The sequence below is a fragment of the Coturnix japonica genome, chromosome 3 (genome assembly GCF_054131305.1).
Source record: "Coturnix japonica strain WE chromosome 3, WE-NBRP24, whole genome shotgun sequence".
Taxonomy (NCBI): Eukaryota; Metazoa; Chordata; class Aves; order Galliformes; family Phasianidae; genus Coturnix; species Coturnix japonica.
Window position 1 is genome coordinate 76,372,392 of NC_140665.1, and position 17,463 is coordinate 76,389,854.

The window sequence follows — 17,463 nt, forward strand, 5'->3', positions numbered from 1 at the left end:
TAACTACAGCTCCAAACAAAATATTACCTCTAGCAGCGTTTTAAAAATGCATGCACTATGCTGGGCCAATAACGCTATTTTTCCAAATCCTCTTCAGTTTATAGAGGCTCTGTATTCCTGAATATGAGATCATTACTTGGCATCTTACCATGATGACACAACCCATGTAACTCTCCCAGTAAGTTAAATGGTACACTTTTAAAGTACTCCATGTATACTAAAAATTGCTTTGGTATAAAGCCCTTAGCCACATATTTTGTGTTATCTCACTGATGAAAGAATCAAAGCCGACACTGAGTATTAACCAACAATATCAGCACAGATCCCATCCGCTGTATTCTTAAATCACATCTGTGTTCTAAGTGTTGGAATGCTACTCTTGGGCTAGTCCAAAACAGACTATCATTACTAGTGCAAAAAGCTGTGACGAGATCAGACACTGAAACACCAGGGTCTCAACAAGCAAGAAAAACGTCTAGGTGCTCGTTTCAGATTTACAGCTTTTTCCTTACAGATATGCAGTAAGCTAAAAGCATTGCCAGTAAATATCAGCATAACCAATACACATAACATTAAAAGAATCCAAAGATTCCATGCTTAGCATGGTCAAAACAGGGGCTGGGGAGAACAACAAAGCTTCACTCTAGAACTATTGTAAGAACTGAAGTTGCCAACCTTGGAAATGGTCTAAGTGTGAAAGGTTGCTTAGAAAGAACCGACAAATTATTGTCAAACTGATGCTTCCAACAGATTGTGATCAAACATTGACAGAAGTTACATAAAGGAAAAACATACCAGAAAAGCAAAATTTAAAAACAATGCCAATCATAAAACAAACAAACAAACAAACAAAAAGAAGCAGAAAACAAACAATTTCTTTGTTTTTAAACAAAAATAAATACTTGGGCAGCTTAAAAATACAGTTGCCTGGAGATGGTTTATAAGAGGATGACTGAGCAAAAAAGGTAGGATCTGCAGTTGAAATCAATGTTCAGCTCCTCTTTTACCTTCACTACCAGATGAGGTTTTGCAAAATTCAGATACAGAAAAGAGCTACTAATGTTGTTAGTGTTTCTAGCCAGCACTTCAATACTGGCTAGAGGAAAACTGCTTTATCATACAGAATATTTTGAAGGAGTGAGAAATCATTCAGGAATGCCGCCATATAAAACATATGTTCAATAATCAGTTTTTCAAATGTCATTTTTTAAAATAAAAAGCATTATTACTCCACGCACGTCTCATTTTGTGTTAAGTCAACATCAACTGGAGATGGAAAATAGCAGTAAATGATTACAAGAAAAAACTGGGATGCTTACAAATGAGAGCTATTTTTGAAGACGAGTAAAATGCAAATACTAACTCTACTGCCTGTGCTGCCATCGCACTTGAAACGTATTACTGTGCACTTGAAATCATGTTTCATTTAAAATAACTAAAATGTCCTTAGTTTGAAAACCTTTCAAAAATTCTTTTTAACTTCTGATGCAGTTCTCCTGACATATCTTAATGTTTCAACTCACAATTAATGAATGTCTGTATTCATTCTAATGACAGAAACACTACATTTCTTAATATCTTGTTAAGTCTACAGTATAGCTTGCTGCTGCTGCCTAAGTGGTTACGTGACTACCTTCCTATCTCCTTTCTGCACATAATACTCGGCAGAGTGTTCCCTACTAAAATACCGCTCTATGAGTAGAGTAGTCTCTTGAGATTATTAAACAGGTCAACCTGCAGACCCACGTAAGAAATATTTCTCTACTTAACCACTGGATACAGTTCTTCCTTATGACAGAATGACAGCTTTTTAAACTCACAGATTTAAACTTCAAATATCCAAGAAAATTAATACATTCTTCATACGTGAAACTTGCTGTTCTTTTAACAAATTATTAGATTCTTTTTTAGAAATGAATACTTATTGAATGAGAAAACATACCAGTTACAACAAAATGTTCAGGGCACGGGATTTATTCTAACTACACAGATAGCATTTAACTTATAGGAAAAATGAAAACGTATTAAGTAAAGAAACAAATGATAAGGGAACAAAAATAGCCTTAAGTTTACATTGTGAGATAAACACAAGGGTGAAAAAAGAATCTTTTAAGCTTAGTTTTTTAAATACCTTAATCATAACTGTGAAGTACTGAGTGATATCAGCACTATAAGCTCAAATGACTGTTTCCTCAGTTTGCATGTAACACGTTTCCTGCCTGCATTCTTCAGACTTCTACAGTAGCTCTGAAGACAGTCCCAACACTTCCAAAATGTGAATCCCACTTCAACAATTAAGTGTACAATATAATGCACTTTCTATACCATAACTCTAGTTAAAATAAGCATTCCTACCAGGATAATTTTCTCTTCATCACTGGAATTTTTAAGATGTTATATAATGTTTCTTATTAATAAATTATAAAAAAAATATTTATTTGTAAATATACAATTATACTTTCAATAGCCTAAATAAAAGCATCCTTACTCTTTCTCTGCATCTCCTTCACTTTCTTCTGCATGATCAAAGCTCCAATTATTTTTAAAACCTCCATCTCTCTTGGACTGTGATCTATCCAAAGCTGAAATGAGAACAAGTTAAGGTAAGTCTTGGTTTCAGGTTGAGTTATTAATTAATACAATCTAGAGGAGTAAACCAGGTGAATGTATTTTCCCCATATATTCATTTTATTTTGTTGATGTCAATGTTTAACTATCGTTTGAGCAAATAAAAGTGGTAATGCAGTGGCAAATAATTTTCTTAAAAAAATACAAATAATTATCAGTCAACATTTTGATTAGTAATGTAACAAGTTAAGGTTACGAAGTGAGGGTTTTATTGTTTTACTGATACCTGTAAATTTAAGGGTTCCTTTTGTGATATGAAGACTCCTTACATTAATTACTTACAGGTCTAATGTCCAGATAAGCTTCTTTTCTCCAGACATAAGCAACAGTTTTGAACTACTCTAAGCACAACTTCAACATATTATGTTTTTTTAATCCACCACATGACAATGACATTAATTCATGTTTGCCACAAACTGAAGTTTCAGGGTTACCATCAAACAAACGAGTGAAAACCTGGACTTCCTGAGAATAGTCACACTACATCGGACCTCAAATTTATCTCCTCCAATATCCAAAAGTGTGGAGTTTTTTAATAAGACAGCATGTGGCTATCTAAGGGAAGGAGATTCAGAACGTGCAGGCAGCAACTCATTAAGGTAAGGCACCATTCACCCAGATCCCAATTACTGCAACTAAGAGCTGCCATGCACAAATTCTGTATGACTAATTTTATAGCAGAATTGATTAGAGTGCAGTTTAAAGACGCCTTTTCTTACTGTTTTTACATTTTCTACAGTACATTTAGAAATAATGAATGCAGCCTCATGCTTTGCAAGGAAAGGAGAAGTATTGTAACCAACAAAAGACCTATAGAGGAAAGAAGGAACACTGCAAAAGGCAAGATTTAGCACATTTAATCTCAGCTTCCAGCTATTTGCATGTGCCAAGAACTTCCTGAGCCATTTATGATACTTTTGAGTGCAACAGCTTTTTGAGCTCCTTTTTGAGATGGTGAAGTATGGAAACCCATGCTATTGCAGGTAACATTCAAGATATCATACATTCAAGTGTATCATGAATTTCCACAGAAGCAATGTGGCATTTTTGTTTTGCTATTTATTCTTTTTGTAATAAATAATATGCCTGGAATTGCTATTTTCACTGCTATGGAGAACTCCCATGTGCAGGGTTTCCAACCACCAGACCAGGCTGCCCAGAGCCACATCCAGCCTGGCCTTGAATGCCTCCAGGGATGGGGCACCCATAACCTCCTTGGGCAACCTGTTCCAGTGCGTCACCACCCTCTGTGTGAATAATCTCCTCCTAAAATTATTATTAAAGTTATTCCTGAACTTGAGTGAGAAAAACATTCACAATGGATCTCTATGACAGAGTTATTCATTATGCAAATAAATAAATAAAGAGTAAATAAAATCATCATAATAAAAATTAATACAGAACTGCCCATCTACAACAGTAAAGTGAGAAATATTTAGTGAGGTGCAACAGAAGATGGCATCTGGTAAGATTCATTTTTAAGTCTTGTGCTCTGTGCTCTAGGACCAATCATCCCATATGAATCTGTATCATGGCTTACCAGAACAATGCACCTTTTTATTTTCTATTGTTCTAAATGTGATGTCGTGCACTTATTGGTCACACGAAGAATAACTTTAACTTTTCTCATAAAGTAACTTTTTCCTACGTATCAACAGACTGCCCAAAAAACTTCCCACCACCTCCTGAATGTGTCAATAGAAACTGAACATTTCTACTACAGCACATAGAGGCACTTTACAGGTCTTTAATCTGCTGAGATCGCATCTATTTTTGTGTGTCCAAGAAAAACCCAAAACAGAAACCTAAACCAAACAAACGTTTCATTCAGGACAAAGGACGCATTCCAGAATAACCCAATATTTCCATACTTTCTCCCAGTTACACAGGTCTAAATACTGCAAGCCTTATCTTACAAATGCTCAGACCATCACAGCTGCAAACAGCACACACTGTAACATTCAACAAAAGAAAAAAATACATGATTTAACTTCAATGCACTCAGACTCATTCTCTTCATCTAGAATCATATTTAAGTAAATTAAAAAGACTACTTCTGAGCTTTTTAATTCGTTATTCACATATTCTCTGCATATATTGATAGGAAGGTACATGTAGTCATAAAAATCTGATGCAAGAACCATTTACAGTTGTGTTTCTTTCCCCGTTGTTTCATTATTCTATCAGATAGTCCTCTTCAGGTTTCTATGCAAACTAGCTTTTTAACTTCCAGGTTCAATATGATCAGCTGTAACAGATTAATTATTTAACCACATCAAGGGTGCATTTTCATACTCTGTAGTAAGCACTGCATGAACAGCTTTAAGTACACCCTCACTTCCTAGAAGCTGGGTATCCTTGCTCCTGTCCCGCACCCTGCATATGGCAGCACAGTTCCCACCTGTTCAACAACACTATCACAGCAGAGCTGTAACTGCACAGCAGAAGAAAGAAACATCCAGAACCAGACACTCTTTTGGGCACCAATGAAATAAACAAAAAAATCTGCATGGAACCACAGTCTGGCCTGAATGGGACAGCTGCCTGATGGAAAGGGACTCTGGTGTACTGATGGGCAGTTGGCTAAATACAAGACAGCAGTGTGTCCAGGTGGCCAAGAAGGCCAATGGCATCCTGGCTTGTATCGGGAATGGTGTGGTGAGCAGCAATAGGGAAGTCATCCTGCCCCTTGGCATTGGTGAAGCCTCACCTCGAGTACTGTGCTCATTTTTGGGCAACTCGTTACAGAAAGGACATTGAGGTCCTGGAGCAGGTCCAAAGAAGGGCAGCAAGGCTTGTGAGGGGCTTGGAGAATAGGCCCTACAAGGAGAGACTGAGGGAGCTAGGGCTGTTTAGTTTGGGGAAGAGGACGCTGAGGGGAGACCTTATTGCTCTCTTCCAGTATCTGAAAGGTGCTTACAGTGAGAGTAGGTTTGGTCTCTTCTCACTGATGTCAGGTGACAGGATGAGGGGAAATGGCCTCAAGTTGCACCAAGGTAAGTTTAGGTTGGATATCAGGAAACACTTCTTTACAAAAAGGGTTGTAAAGCACTGGAATAGGCTCCCCAGGGAGGTGGCTAAGTCACCATTCCTGGATGTGTTTAAAAACCATTTGGATGTGGTGCTCAGGGACATGATTTAGCGGAGGGCTGTTAGAGTTAGGGCAGTACAGTTAGACTGTGGTTGGACTGTATGATCTTTAACACCTTTTCCAACCTGAGTGATTCTATGATCCCACAATTCTATGAATTTATAGCTAGGCATTCAGAGATCTATTGTTTAAAAGATGCTTCACCTTTCCTCTCCGTAAATTACCTGCAGATGGGAAAAACAAAAAACAAAACAGAACAAAAAAAATCACTTCTAGTAGTAGACGGTGATTATAAATTGATAGTGAGAAGTTCCATTTAGTACAGACCTCAATGGCAGAGCTGTGTGATACATACATGAAGGACACAAGCATGGACATTTTGTTTCACTTGAAGGTAATTTAACTTCTCAGTTAAAAAATAATCACAAAGTTCTAAGAATTGTATTTCAACAGAAAACCAATGATAAACAGAATCTACTCCCAGTTAAAAATAAATAAACAGCCTGACATTTTCTGAGCACTCACAAGGACTAACAAAGCACAAAAGCTTAGGAATACATAAAATGTTTTCTTTACAATCTCTTTGACGGCTTTTCTGGTAAGAAAACAATGATGAGCTGGGGTACTACAGTCTACTTCTACTCTGGCAAATATTATGGATCATATTCTGCAGGGAAAAAGCTCCGTAAGACAAAACATGGATGCACTAAGGACCAACTATGTCCAACTATCTGACTGCACTCTATGCATTCTCTAGCAAAACTACTGGTTCTTTGGTTTAGGGAAGAGCAATGGATGTTGCATTCCTTGACCGCAACACGCCTTTTGACATGGGCTCTCATGGGGAACTTATATCCACACTGGAGAGATGTGGAATAAATGAATGATAAGGGGAGTGAAAAACAAGTTGGACCAAATGGAAACTAAGAGTCAAAATGATGACTAGAAGTACAAATCAGCTGACAGCACACCTCAGTACCAGAACCAATACCTTTTAGCTTATTTGCTAATACTCTAGATGATAAGACCAAGCATACTCTGCAGGTTTGAAGACGATACTACATTAAGGGAAGCAGTTCATACACTAGAAGCAAGGGCTGCTACTCAGAGAGGCCTGGCAGGCTAGAGAAATTGGCTTACATGAAACTAAGTGCCACAAAAGCAAATGCATCTGGGATCCCAGATGTAAGTCCTGCAACAGGGATGGCATAAGCCCATTCAGCAGCGCAGACTGAAGGCAACTAGCTTGGAGCTTCGCTCTTCAAGAGGATCTGGGGGGTTTCAACTGACAAGCTGAACATGGGTCAGTAGGATCAACCCACAGCAAGGAAGGCCAGCCAATGGACACAACTGCAAGAGTTCCCTCAGTGTGGAGGAAGTGATTCCTCCTCTCTGTATGACCCTTGCAAAACTGTATCTAGGGTACTGCAGGCAGTTTCGTATTCTCCAATATATCAAAGACATTGACACACTGCAGCAAGTCTGGAAGAATGCTGTGAAGATGGCCAGGGGGATGTACATTGTTATCATACAAGGAGAGGCTGAAAGAGCAACAGATAAATAAATAAATAAATAAGAAAGGCAGGGAGGAAAGATTAGACTTCCAATTCCTAATTGGAAGGAAAACACGAAGCTGAACTCCTCAAAGATGCACAGCAGAAAGATGTGAAGAACCACACACAAGCTGGAACAAAATAAATCCAAACCCATTATAAGGATTGATTTGTTTCTATTTATTACTGTAAGGGGCCAAGCAATGAACCAGGTCAGTCTGACAATTCATGGCCATGGAACAAGGCCCTGAGCAATCTGCTCTCTCTGGGCAGGAGGTTCCAATCTACATGATTCCAACCAGCAGTCAAGTGGTTTCTGATCTACATGGATTCTAAGACAAAACTAAGAAACAGTGATTAGATGTAGGTACAAACATTCAGTTAAAGCAAATGCACCACTGCCACAAACACCCCCAGAATTACACACCTCAATCACTTTCATTCCTTTCTCCCAGTAATTCTGCCACCTACACAGTCTTTCTAAAGAATTTAAAAAACATCAAAAGTGGGATCCATCAACAGGTAAGGTTGAAAAAGAAAAGAAAAAAGAGAAAACAAGCAATATTTTCATCTCCAGAAGTACAGAGCTATGCTGCTACACTGGAGACATGTTAAAATACAGAAAGAAAGAAGACTCCTTTCACATGAAAGATAGATGCAGAAAAGATATTCTACTGATACACAGGGAAATTCAGAGGCTAAAAGGTTAGGATGGGCTAACCTTGATGATTTCTGAACTGTCAACTTATTCTAAAAGATATTGGAGTGCATAAAGCACTTTCAGAATGTATGTGATACCAATCACACATGATCTTAAGATGTTAACACTGGAAGAGTTTTTTAAGATAAGCAATGTGAAGGGTAAGAAACCTTATATTACTTTTCCAGAGTCTCTGGAATATTTTCCCCTATATTAAAAATAAATAAATCCAGAATGCTTCCATAAGAAAAAAAAATAACAAGGGTATGAAAGGAACTCAATAATGTAATTAAAGGAGAAATAAAAAAACAAAACTAGACACTTCTTTGATGCTGTCAATTCTCCAAAATTCCCTCAAATAACAACAATGAAAGCATACAAAGAATGCTCAACAATAAAGAAAACCTCAGTAATTTATTCAAATGAAAAGGGTGCACCTTAAAAAATGTGAGTAAGGAAAGCATGAAAGGAGGATGAAAGAGTTATAAACTCTAAGCTGTGAGAACAATTTGCACTTGCCTTTCTGTACAGGTCAAAGATCATCCTTTCCGCCCCACCTCTTTGTGAGGGCAGTGAGCTGGTCTGGATTGCTGAAACAGCTGAAAGGTAATGCAGACTAGCTCTACCAACACTTTTCTATCCATCTAAAATTAGTTTTCTGCCCATTTAGCTCAGCTTGTGGTGAAGAGCTAGAAGTGCCAGTGTTGACACAAGGAAAGCTGCAAAACACTGTCAGTGGGAGGGGCAGCAGGACTGTCGCTGTGAGCAGCACCCAGCAGCTGGGCAGGCCTGGGCCTACACTGAAAAGCTACAACAAAGACTTGCAGGCCACATAGCACAATAACTGCTAAGAGTTAAAACTCCCTTTGCAATCAGAGATAATCAGAGCTGAAGGGAATCAGACAGGAGTTCAGCAGCTGGCTGGTCAACTGAATTGTTTGGCAGGCTCCACTGGCTACACTCTAAGACCAGATATTACACTCCTTTATCTCCAGTATCTTTATATAATCCCATCCCACAAAGTTAAAATAAAATTTGAAGCAAACAGTAGTATGTTTGTAAATATGTTTGACTTCAATTATTCTTGTAATAGAAGTATTAAAATTCCAGACGTAATCCATCCTTGGAGGTGTTCAAGGCCAGGTTGGATGGGTCCTGGGCAACCTGATCTAGTAAAGGTGTATGTTTGGTGGCCCTGCCAGGCAGGGGGTTGGAACTACATGATCCTTGAGGTCCCTTCCAACCCAAGTCATTCTGTGATTCTAACTGCGCTAAATTTCAGGAGCACTGGAAAGAGTTAACAAAACCACAGCATGCTAGAATTTACTACATGGACTTCTTTTTTAAACAGATAAAAAAGTGAAACAAGCCCTACCTTTAATATTCCTGGAAAAACAAACCTTTTCTCAATAGTTACTTCTAAAGGCCATGAACACAATTGAAAACCACTGATTAATTAAAAAAAAAAAAGAGGGGGAGGGGTGGGGGGGGAGAGAATGAAAAACAAAGTAACACTTGCCAGCTTGCTAACTGCATCCAGTTCTGAACTTGCTTTTCAAGAAATATCACTCAATAGCCTGATGAAGCAAAACACTCAGCTTTCAAACTACTATCCTGCAGATGGAGATGGGCTGAGGCCATCTTCAACTAAACACAAAACGCACCTTTGTCTCCATCAAAAACCTCCCGAGACCTATGAAACTGCTCCGAGTTCCTATCACTCCTTCCATAGAAGCATAGAATTACCCAGGTTGGAAAAGACCTTGGAGGCCATCAAGTCCAACTGCAGCCTAACTATAGTACCCTAACTCTAAAAACCCTACACTTAAATCATATCCCTGAGCACCACATCCAAACGGCTCTTGAACACAACCAGGGATGGAGATCCAACCACCTCCCTGGGGAGCCTATTCCAGTACCTAACTACCCTTTCTGTAAAGAACTGCTTCCTAATATCCAACCTAAACTTGCCCTGGCACAACTTGAGGCCATTTCCCCTTGTCCTGTCACTTGTCACTAGTGAGAAGAGACCTGTCCCACTCTCACTGTAAGAACATTTCAGGTACTGGAAGAGGGCGATAAGGTCTCCCCTCAGCCTTCTTTTTCTCAGACTAAACAGCCCCAGCTTCCTTAGCCTCTCCTCATAGGGCATGTTCCCCAAGCTCTTCACAAGCTTCGTTGCCCTTCCACTACAAGTCATTCTTCCAAACAAGGAGCAGTGTCTTCTCCAACTAACACTTTGCTTGATGAGAAAGAACTTTCTGACAGCATTCATGGCAGATATTTTTCTCTGCTACCCAGCAGGTAAAGATTCAGAGGTCACATACTTGCTTTACAGAAGTATCCAGCAATCTTGTTTAGAAGTTTATTAGCCCACCACGTTAGGTAAATGCAGTCAGACCAGAGTAACCTGTAAGTCCATTTTCAAAAGCTTATTCTTAATTGTAAAGGATCTTATAACTGTGTTTTGAGCAGTGAGCCCTGCCCTTACAATGGACAGCAGTGTTTTTAGAAGACGTGTGCCTCAGAATTCACAAAGGCAATTGCAAATATGAAACCTTCCATCCCCTGCATAGTTTGAATTCTCATCTAATGGGCTCCTGAATAATCTTTCTGTTAGACTGTTGTATTAAATTCTACCATCACCGAGATATTCATATTTTGTTATGTGAGACATAAAAATGGGATATGCCAAACAAGCACAACATTATATCGTACAACTTGAATCAAAGTACAGCAGTAGGCTAAATGTTGGTGTAAAAGAAATAGCTGGATGGCACCAGACAATAACAATCTCATGAAAATAAATATTTTTGCAGCTGTTTCTCACAGACATAAATTTTTCAGATTAAATAATATTAATCACATCACACAGCATGATGTTTTACTGCAGCAGCCAAACACTATTGGTATTTATCATTCCCAAAAATCTTTGTGGCGAGTTAGATTCAATATGTGTCTATACACACACACACACCAGGGAGTTTGCTCCACCTCCAGTGGTTTGAAAACAAACAAAACAGGAAGGCTCGCACAGTTTCTGAATGATTACCGTTCTTTATTTATAATCATTCAAGATTTAACCAGGAAAAGATATCCTACACTCGGTGCCTTTTGCCCCAAATGGTTCTTTTATAGGAATTACTTGGATAGCAATTCAGGAAAGTGTCATTACCTTACGCAGCACTTGCCCATTATATTTTTTAAGGCCAGCTGACCCATGAGAGGAGAATAACCACAGCCTCCTGACCCTGATAAATTATTCCTTCTAGTCTCCTGCCTTCACCATAAACTAGTTCTACGCAGAACCTGTTATTCAAAAGAATTGAGTTTTCCTGGGCAGAGTAAAGCTGATGTTGCCCAAGAGAATTTACTCTGAAGCTGAACTTACGTACTTCATCTTAAGTTGAATTTACAGCTCACTAGAGACCAAAGGGGGAACATCCCACACCTCTCACACCCAGAGGCTGTCTGCCCTCCCCAAGCCCACCCACTGTCCTACCCCATACATCCCCCTTCAGAGAGCAAACTCAGAGGTTTGGCAAAGCACAGTCTGGCAATACAGCACCCAGCAGCAAGTTCCACCTCTTTGGCAATAGAGTGGTGAGTCCCAGAGGTGGTGGGCAGTTTGAGATGCAGCACAAGGCTGGAATTCGGACAAGGTCAGAGGGGAAGGAGCAGCCAATCTCCCCCACCTGTGGCAGGGAGCCCTCAGAGCAGCACAGCTGTAGTATGTTCTGTAATCAGTTTAAAACATTCTGTTAGTCCCTGTGCCTAAACCAGTTAATAACGTTAAGCCTTGCAAAGAGAACCAATAAATAGTTGGCATGCAGCTTTACATTCAAAATGGAGTTGCAGTACGATAAGATAAAAGCAGCAATGTCATGGTTCACTGCTTCAGGAAATCCACACACACAATTTATCATTACTGTGTACGAGACAACGGCATCACACCGCAATCACCTCGCTATTCTCTGGACAGTTTATTCTGAAAGAATTATTTACACATTTGATATCTGTGAGCTGCAGATTGCTAGTTTACATTAACCATGAGACACCAGTATTCATGCTTTTATGACCATCATTTTAATAACCAACTATCCCCATATATTACTAGAACATAATGCTTTCCACAGATTACTTGTAAAGAAAAGCTATTCAAATAACAGCATTGCCAAAGTGTTATTTAAAATCCATCAGATATTATGTCATAAATAAGAGTAAAAAACAACTTTTTAAGTTATTTGCTCTTAATCATTCCTGCTAGTTACACTACCCAAATAACCATTAGCTGTTCTGTGTTCTGATTTATACTACACTCTTACTCAGAGATTGAATCCCATTTGGCAAAACCCCCAGTTTGATTCAAGGAGACAACACAGTACAAGAAAATTAAATAAGTGTGCAGCATTTTTACTCCCTTCTGTTTAAAGCATTCAAAAGATATCTCACAAACTAATGTACACTCTAATAAACTAAATTCTAGTTACAAAGCTTCCATCCTACAGTCACAGAATGGTTTGGGCTGGAAAAGATCTGTAATGACACCTAGTTCCAACCCCCCTGCTATAGGCAGGGACACCTCCATCTAGACTAGGTTGCTCAAAGCCCCATTCAGCCTGGCCTGAACACCTCTATGGAAGGAGCATTCATAACCTCTCTGAGCAACCTATTCCAGTGTCTCACCACCTTCACAGTAAAGAATTTCTTCCTAACATCTAGTATATAGCTTCCAGTTTAAAGCCCCCTCATCCTGTTAATACCTTCATTTATAAAAGTCCCTTCTCAGCTTTCCTATAGACTCCCTTCAGGTACTGCAAAGTTGCTCTAAGGGCTTCCCAGAGCCTCCTCTTCTCCATGCTGAAGAGCTCCAACTCTCTCAGCCTGTTCTCATAGAAGAGATCGCCTAATTTGTGTGACCAAATCAAGCAATGATTTAATAAGTAAAAACGTATCACTTGATTTTAAGTCACCGGGTAACACCTCATTATCTTTGCCACATTTCCTAAAAGCCAAGAACTGTATTGGCCTCAGAAGCAGAATCAAAACCATCTTTGAGCCTATATTTGTGAAAAGACAAAGAAATCTTTGTTTTGTATATATATATATATATATATATATATATATATATATATATATATATATATATATAAAAATATATATATATATACTACCTGCTAATTATTTGTCTATCAACACGGGCTACACTGTACCTAGGAAGGCAGGTGCCATTTACTCCTCTGACCACAGCATTTTCAAGCACTCAATTTGGCCAACACAAGACACCAGCTTTGACTTCACAGCTTAAGAACAGTATCACCTAAAAGCACTATGCATTCTCTGCTGCTGCTCTGAAAACAATAACAGAAAGCCTAAGACATGCTTTTAAAAAAATAAATGAGAAAAAAAATTATTGCAGTATTCATTCCTGTGTAATAAGATAATAAAAATGTATTTTTTTACTTTCAGCAAGAACCAACAGAGAGCATCAGGGAAGATTTCAAGCTATGAAACACAACCCTACCTTAAAAAAACCTCAAACTTTAAACCCTATAGGCAATGAAAGTGAGGTCAAGAAATATTCCAATCCTATTTTTCTCCCAATGGAAGTATCTTCTAGAATAAATAGGAGAATAATTATATTTGCCCTCTAGTTGCCCCTATACCCCTACAGCCTCCTCCTCTACAGCATCTCCATTTTTCATCTTGTTTTCTCAGCCTCCTGCTGTATCTTCAGCTTTCATGCACATTCTTTTGCTCCTTTCTGCAGTGCACATACACACACATGTGCACACCCTGACCTGTGCACCGAGCTGTCCAGCCACTCTAACCCTGACTTCTCAGCCAGCGTCCAACATCACTTAGTAGCAAAATGAGCCATACTGAGGAAGCACTGGAAACTTTTGCTTCAAAGATATTGATTTCTGATTTCTCACTTATAGGAAGGTGTGCACGCTTCACAAAGTTTCCTGCTATTTACCTCTACTCCTCTGCAAACAAAAGGATTCCAAAGATATTAGCGGAAAGGAAGGAGACAAAATGATGAAAGATGACTGAAAAGAAAACCAAAAACACCAACAACCCCTCAATTATAAAGCAATATTTAAAAGCAACAAGTTGAGTTTGGCGATTAGTTTCACTTCATAGGACCACAAGGTGCTCGGACATCCCTCAGTTATCTCAATTATAGACACAACTAAAGCTCTATAAAAAAAAAGAAGTCTGATGCTGTATTGAAATCCAACAAAGTAGCTGTTGAAATCACGACATTAACAATTCACTATGTTTTTTGTCCTTGCACAAAAACAGGAAGCAAAGCATTAAAATATCCATGTAGACTTTTTATAAAAGTATTCGTGCAAGTAAGATATGTGCAAAACATTTGATTTATCCTTCACAGAGTCATTCAGGTTGGAAGAAACCACTAAGATCACACAGTCCAACCATCAACCCATCACCACCTCGTCCACTAACCCACATACCTCAGTGCCACACCTAGTCTCTTCTTGAAAAAGTCCAAGAACCACAGAATTGTAGGGGTTAGAAGGGACCTCTAGAGATCATGGAGTCCAACCCCCCTGCCAAAGCAGGCTCCCTATACCATGTCACACAGGAAGGCGTCCAGGCGGGTCTTGAGTATCTCCAGAGAAGGAGACTCCACCACCTCCCTGGGGAGCCTGTTCCAGTGCTCCGTCACCCTCACTGTAAAGTTCTTGTGCACATTCATGTGGAACTTCCTATGCTGAAGTTAAATGAAGAAAAATGCTGAAGAAAAATGTACTTCCTTGGGCAGCCCGCTCCAATACCTAACTGCTGCCATTCACATCAACCTACCCATCAAGTACTTTCTCTGAGGGCAGACTAATGCTTTCCTAGCAAACCCAAGTGCCAAAAAACCCCAACAAAAGTAGATGAAACCTCCTGCACAAGGCAGTTACTCTTATACCAAATAACAGATGTTCCCATCACAAAAAAGTAGTAAAGAAAGAAAGAAAAAAGAAAATCACACAGAGGTGCCTTCCAATTCAGAAAGCTGAGAAGTCTGGGCTTCTAAAATCCCACCTCAAAATTAAAGGAAAGATGCGATGTGGAAGCAGAGCTAGGCACAGGATATTATTTTAGAATGTGCTACCAAATGCGTTACAGCATGTGTTTATAGAGCATTAATAGATAAATGGTTTTTTTTAAACTATCCTTTTAAATGCTTTAAGAAACAGTTTGTCATTTTATTAACATTTTGTGCCACTTGCCACTCAAGTTAGATTGATACATACAAAAAATAGGACAGTATGGAGACAGCTTCAATTTAATTTTGCTGCGAGAGAATTCTCAACCAGTGGGTTGAAGATCACCCCACTCATTACTAGCAGCCAACACTACTTAAGTGAATGAGGTTTCCTGTTCTTAAAAGCCTTGCAAGAAACAGTGAAACAACAGTCTGAGGACAGACATGATGCCATGAAGAAACTGTGAATGAGACTTAGAGAGATAAGAAAGGCATCAGTATCACAGAACCACAGAATTGTAGGGGTTGGAAGGGACCTCTAGAGATCATCAAGTCCAACCCCCCTGCCAAAGCAGGCTCCCTACACCATGTCACACAGGTAGGCGTCCAGGCGGGTCTTGAATATCTCCAGAGAAGGAGACTCCACCACCTCCGTGGGCAGCCTGTTCCAGTGCTCCGTCACCCTCACTGTAAAGAAGTTCTTGTGCACATTCGTGTGGAACTTCCCATGCTGAAATTTCATCCCATTACCCCTAGTCCTGTCCCCACGCACTACTGAAAAGAGACCAGCCTATCATGAACCTTAGTATCATGAATTTCAGGTAGAAAATCATTCCCCCCCCCCCCCTCCAAAAAAACCAAAAAAACACAACCAAACCTAAGAAACAGAACATATCCAGATACTGATGGAGACCAGAGGTCCAACAGCATAAAGCAGTTCAGATTCTGAAAAAGACATGGAAGAAAATGAATGATATTTCTTCAGTTCCAAGCTAATACCTATCTCCATGAAGTCATAAAAAAGCATCAGAGATGGCAGTGGAGACACTTAAGACAGTAATTTCACTGCTAAGAAAAAATAAATAAGAGTCATAACAGGTAGAAAATCTTCAAGTATTCTACCTAAGTACAAACTCTGCTGTGCCTTCCTAATTTGTATTATTCTCATCAGGTATTTCACACAAAGATAAAAATAATGAACAAGCAGGAAAGGCTGACCACTTCAAATGGCACCATCCGTCTATACAGTCATACACACAGACTATGTGTTTCTGTGCTGCTTCAGAATTTCACCTTTCCTTAAGAAAACACACCAGCCCTCAACCTCTAATTATACGAAGATCATTCTTTACATGTGAGCTGAACGAAAAACCAAGCAGCTTTCTGGAGTCTTCTGACAACTGAAGCTTCTCCTGCTGCTGCTACTAATGGGTAATCCAAGTCGTTTTCTCTATTGCCATTAGGAAACTTGTAGCCAAGAAAATGGAATGAAAATTGTGCAAATTCCTGTCATGACTGCAGCAGAGTCTCTCAGCAGCTCTGAAGGTAGCGACTGGCCACATTCCTTAGAGAGGAGGCCCTCCAACAGAAACTTCAAACTTAGCTCTCAGTATCACTATTGTAACTACTGGGAGGCTGAAAAAAGAAATCAGGAAGGAATAAAAGCATTCTCTTCTGCAAAATAAATGTGTTTAGGAATACCTTAAAGTTCATCATTTCTGTTCTCCAGCCTTAAATATGAAGCTTCTCTATGTTTCTGTAATAGGTAACAGGCAATTTCCTCGCAGCTCAATAACATTCAAAGTGGCAGAATAAAAGAGTTCCCCAAATTTTTCCACAGGGGAAATGATCAATAGTTCTCTCCGCTCCCACAGCGAGCACTTAACATTGCCCTGTCCTAAATCTGAACAGACACGTCAGTCCTTGCTTTACGTTTCATGTCTGACTACCAGGTGAAAAGCACATGAATTCCCACAGATGTCAATCTCTGCTCATCAAATTTCTGGTCCTCCAAAACAGGAAAGAACTCCTGATCATGGGGCCTACTTTGTTAGCATAGACTTCTTCACTTTCTTCCCATGACTAAAACTTACTGTAGGAAACTAAATCCAGAAAACAAGGAAAAAGTTCTAGTAATTCTAATTCCAAGCCAGCTTAAATAACAAATAATATGGTACTCTCAGTTCTTTTGAATTTTAAGTGTCCCAACATTACAAAGAAAGTAAGCATGCAGGTCATGTATACCACTATATACAATATCTTATCGATACTAAAAACTAGGAGCAGAAGGATAATGAATACGGCTTTAAAGAGCCAGACATTATCATTCTAATGACCTTTTTCACATCTTCCATAAGACAGTCTGCCCAACATACAGCACAATAATATGGAAAAACTGGCCAAAATGAATATCTGTATGAATCACACTGTAGAACAACAGCATTACCAGTAAGACAGGAGATAAATCAGTCAAGGATCACCCTTC

The 17,463-nt window shown here is 39.2% G+C and overlaps 1 protein-coding gene across 5 annotated transcripts in view; it reads right to left on the reverse strand.

The window, feature by feature from the left end:
* SENP6 (SUMO specific peptidase 6) overlaps positions 1-17,463 on the reverse strand; it is a 74,885-nt gene that overhangs the window by 41,762 nt on the left and 15,660 nt on the right. For all 5 annotated transcript variants that reach the window (XM_015859044.3, XM_085543739.1, XM_085543738.1 and 2 more), the window contains exon 2: positions 2,489-2,582. In XM_015859044.3, the coding sequence (XP_015714530.2) occupies positions 2,489-2,582 (94 nt within the window). The remainder of the gene's footprint in view (positions 1-2,488; positions 2,583-17,463) is intronic.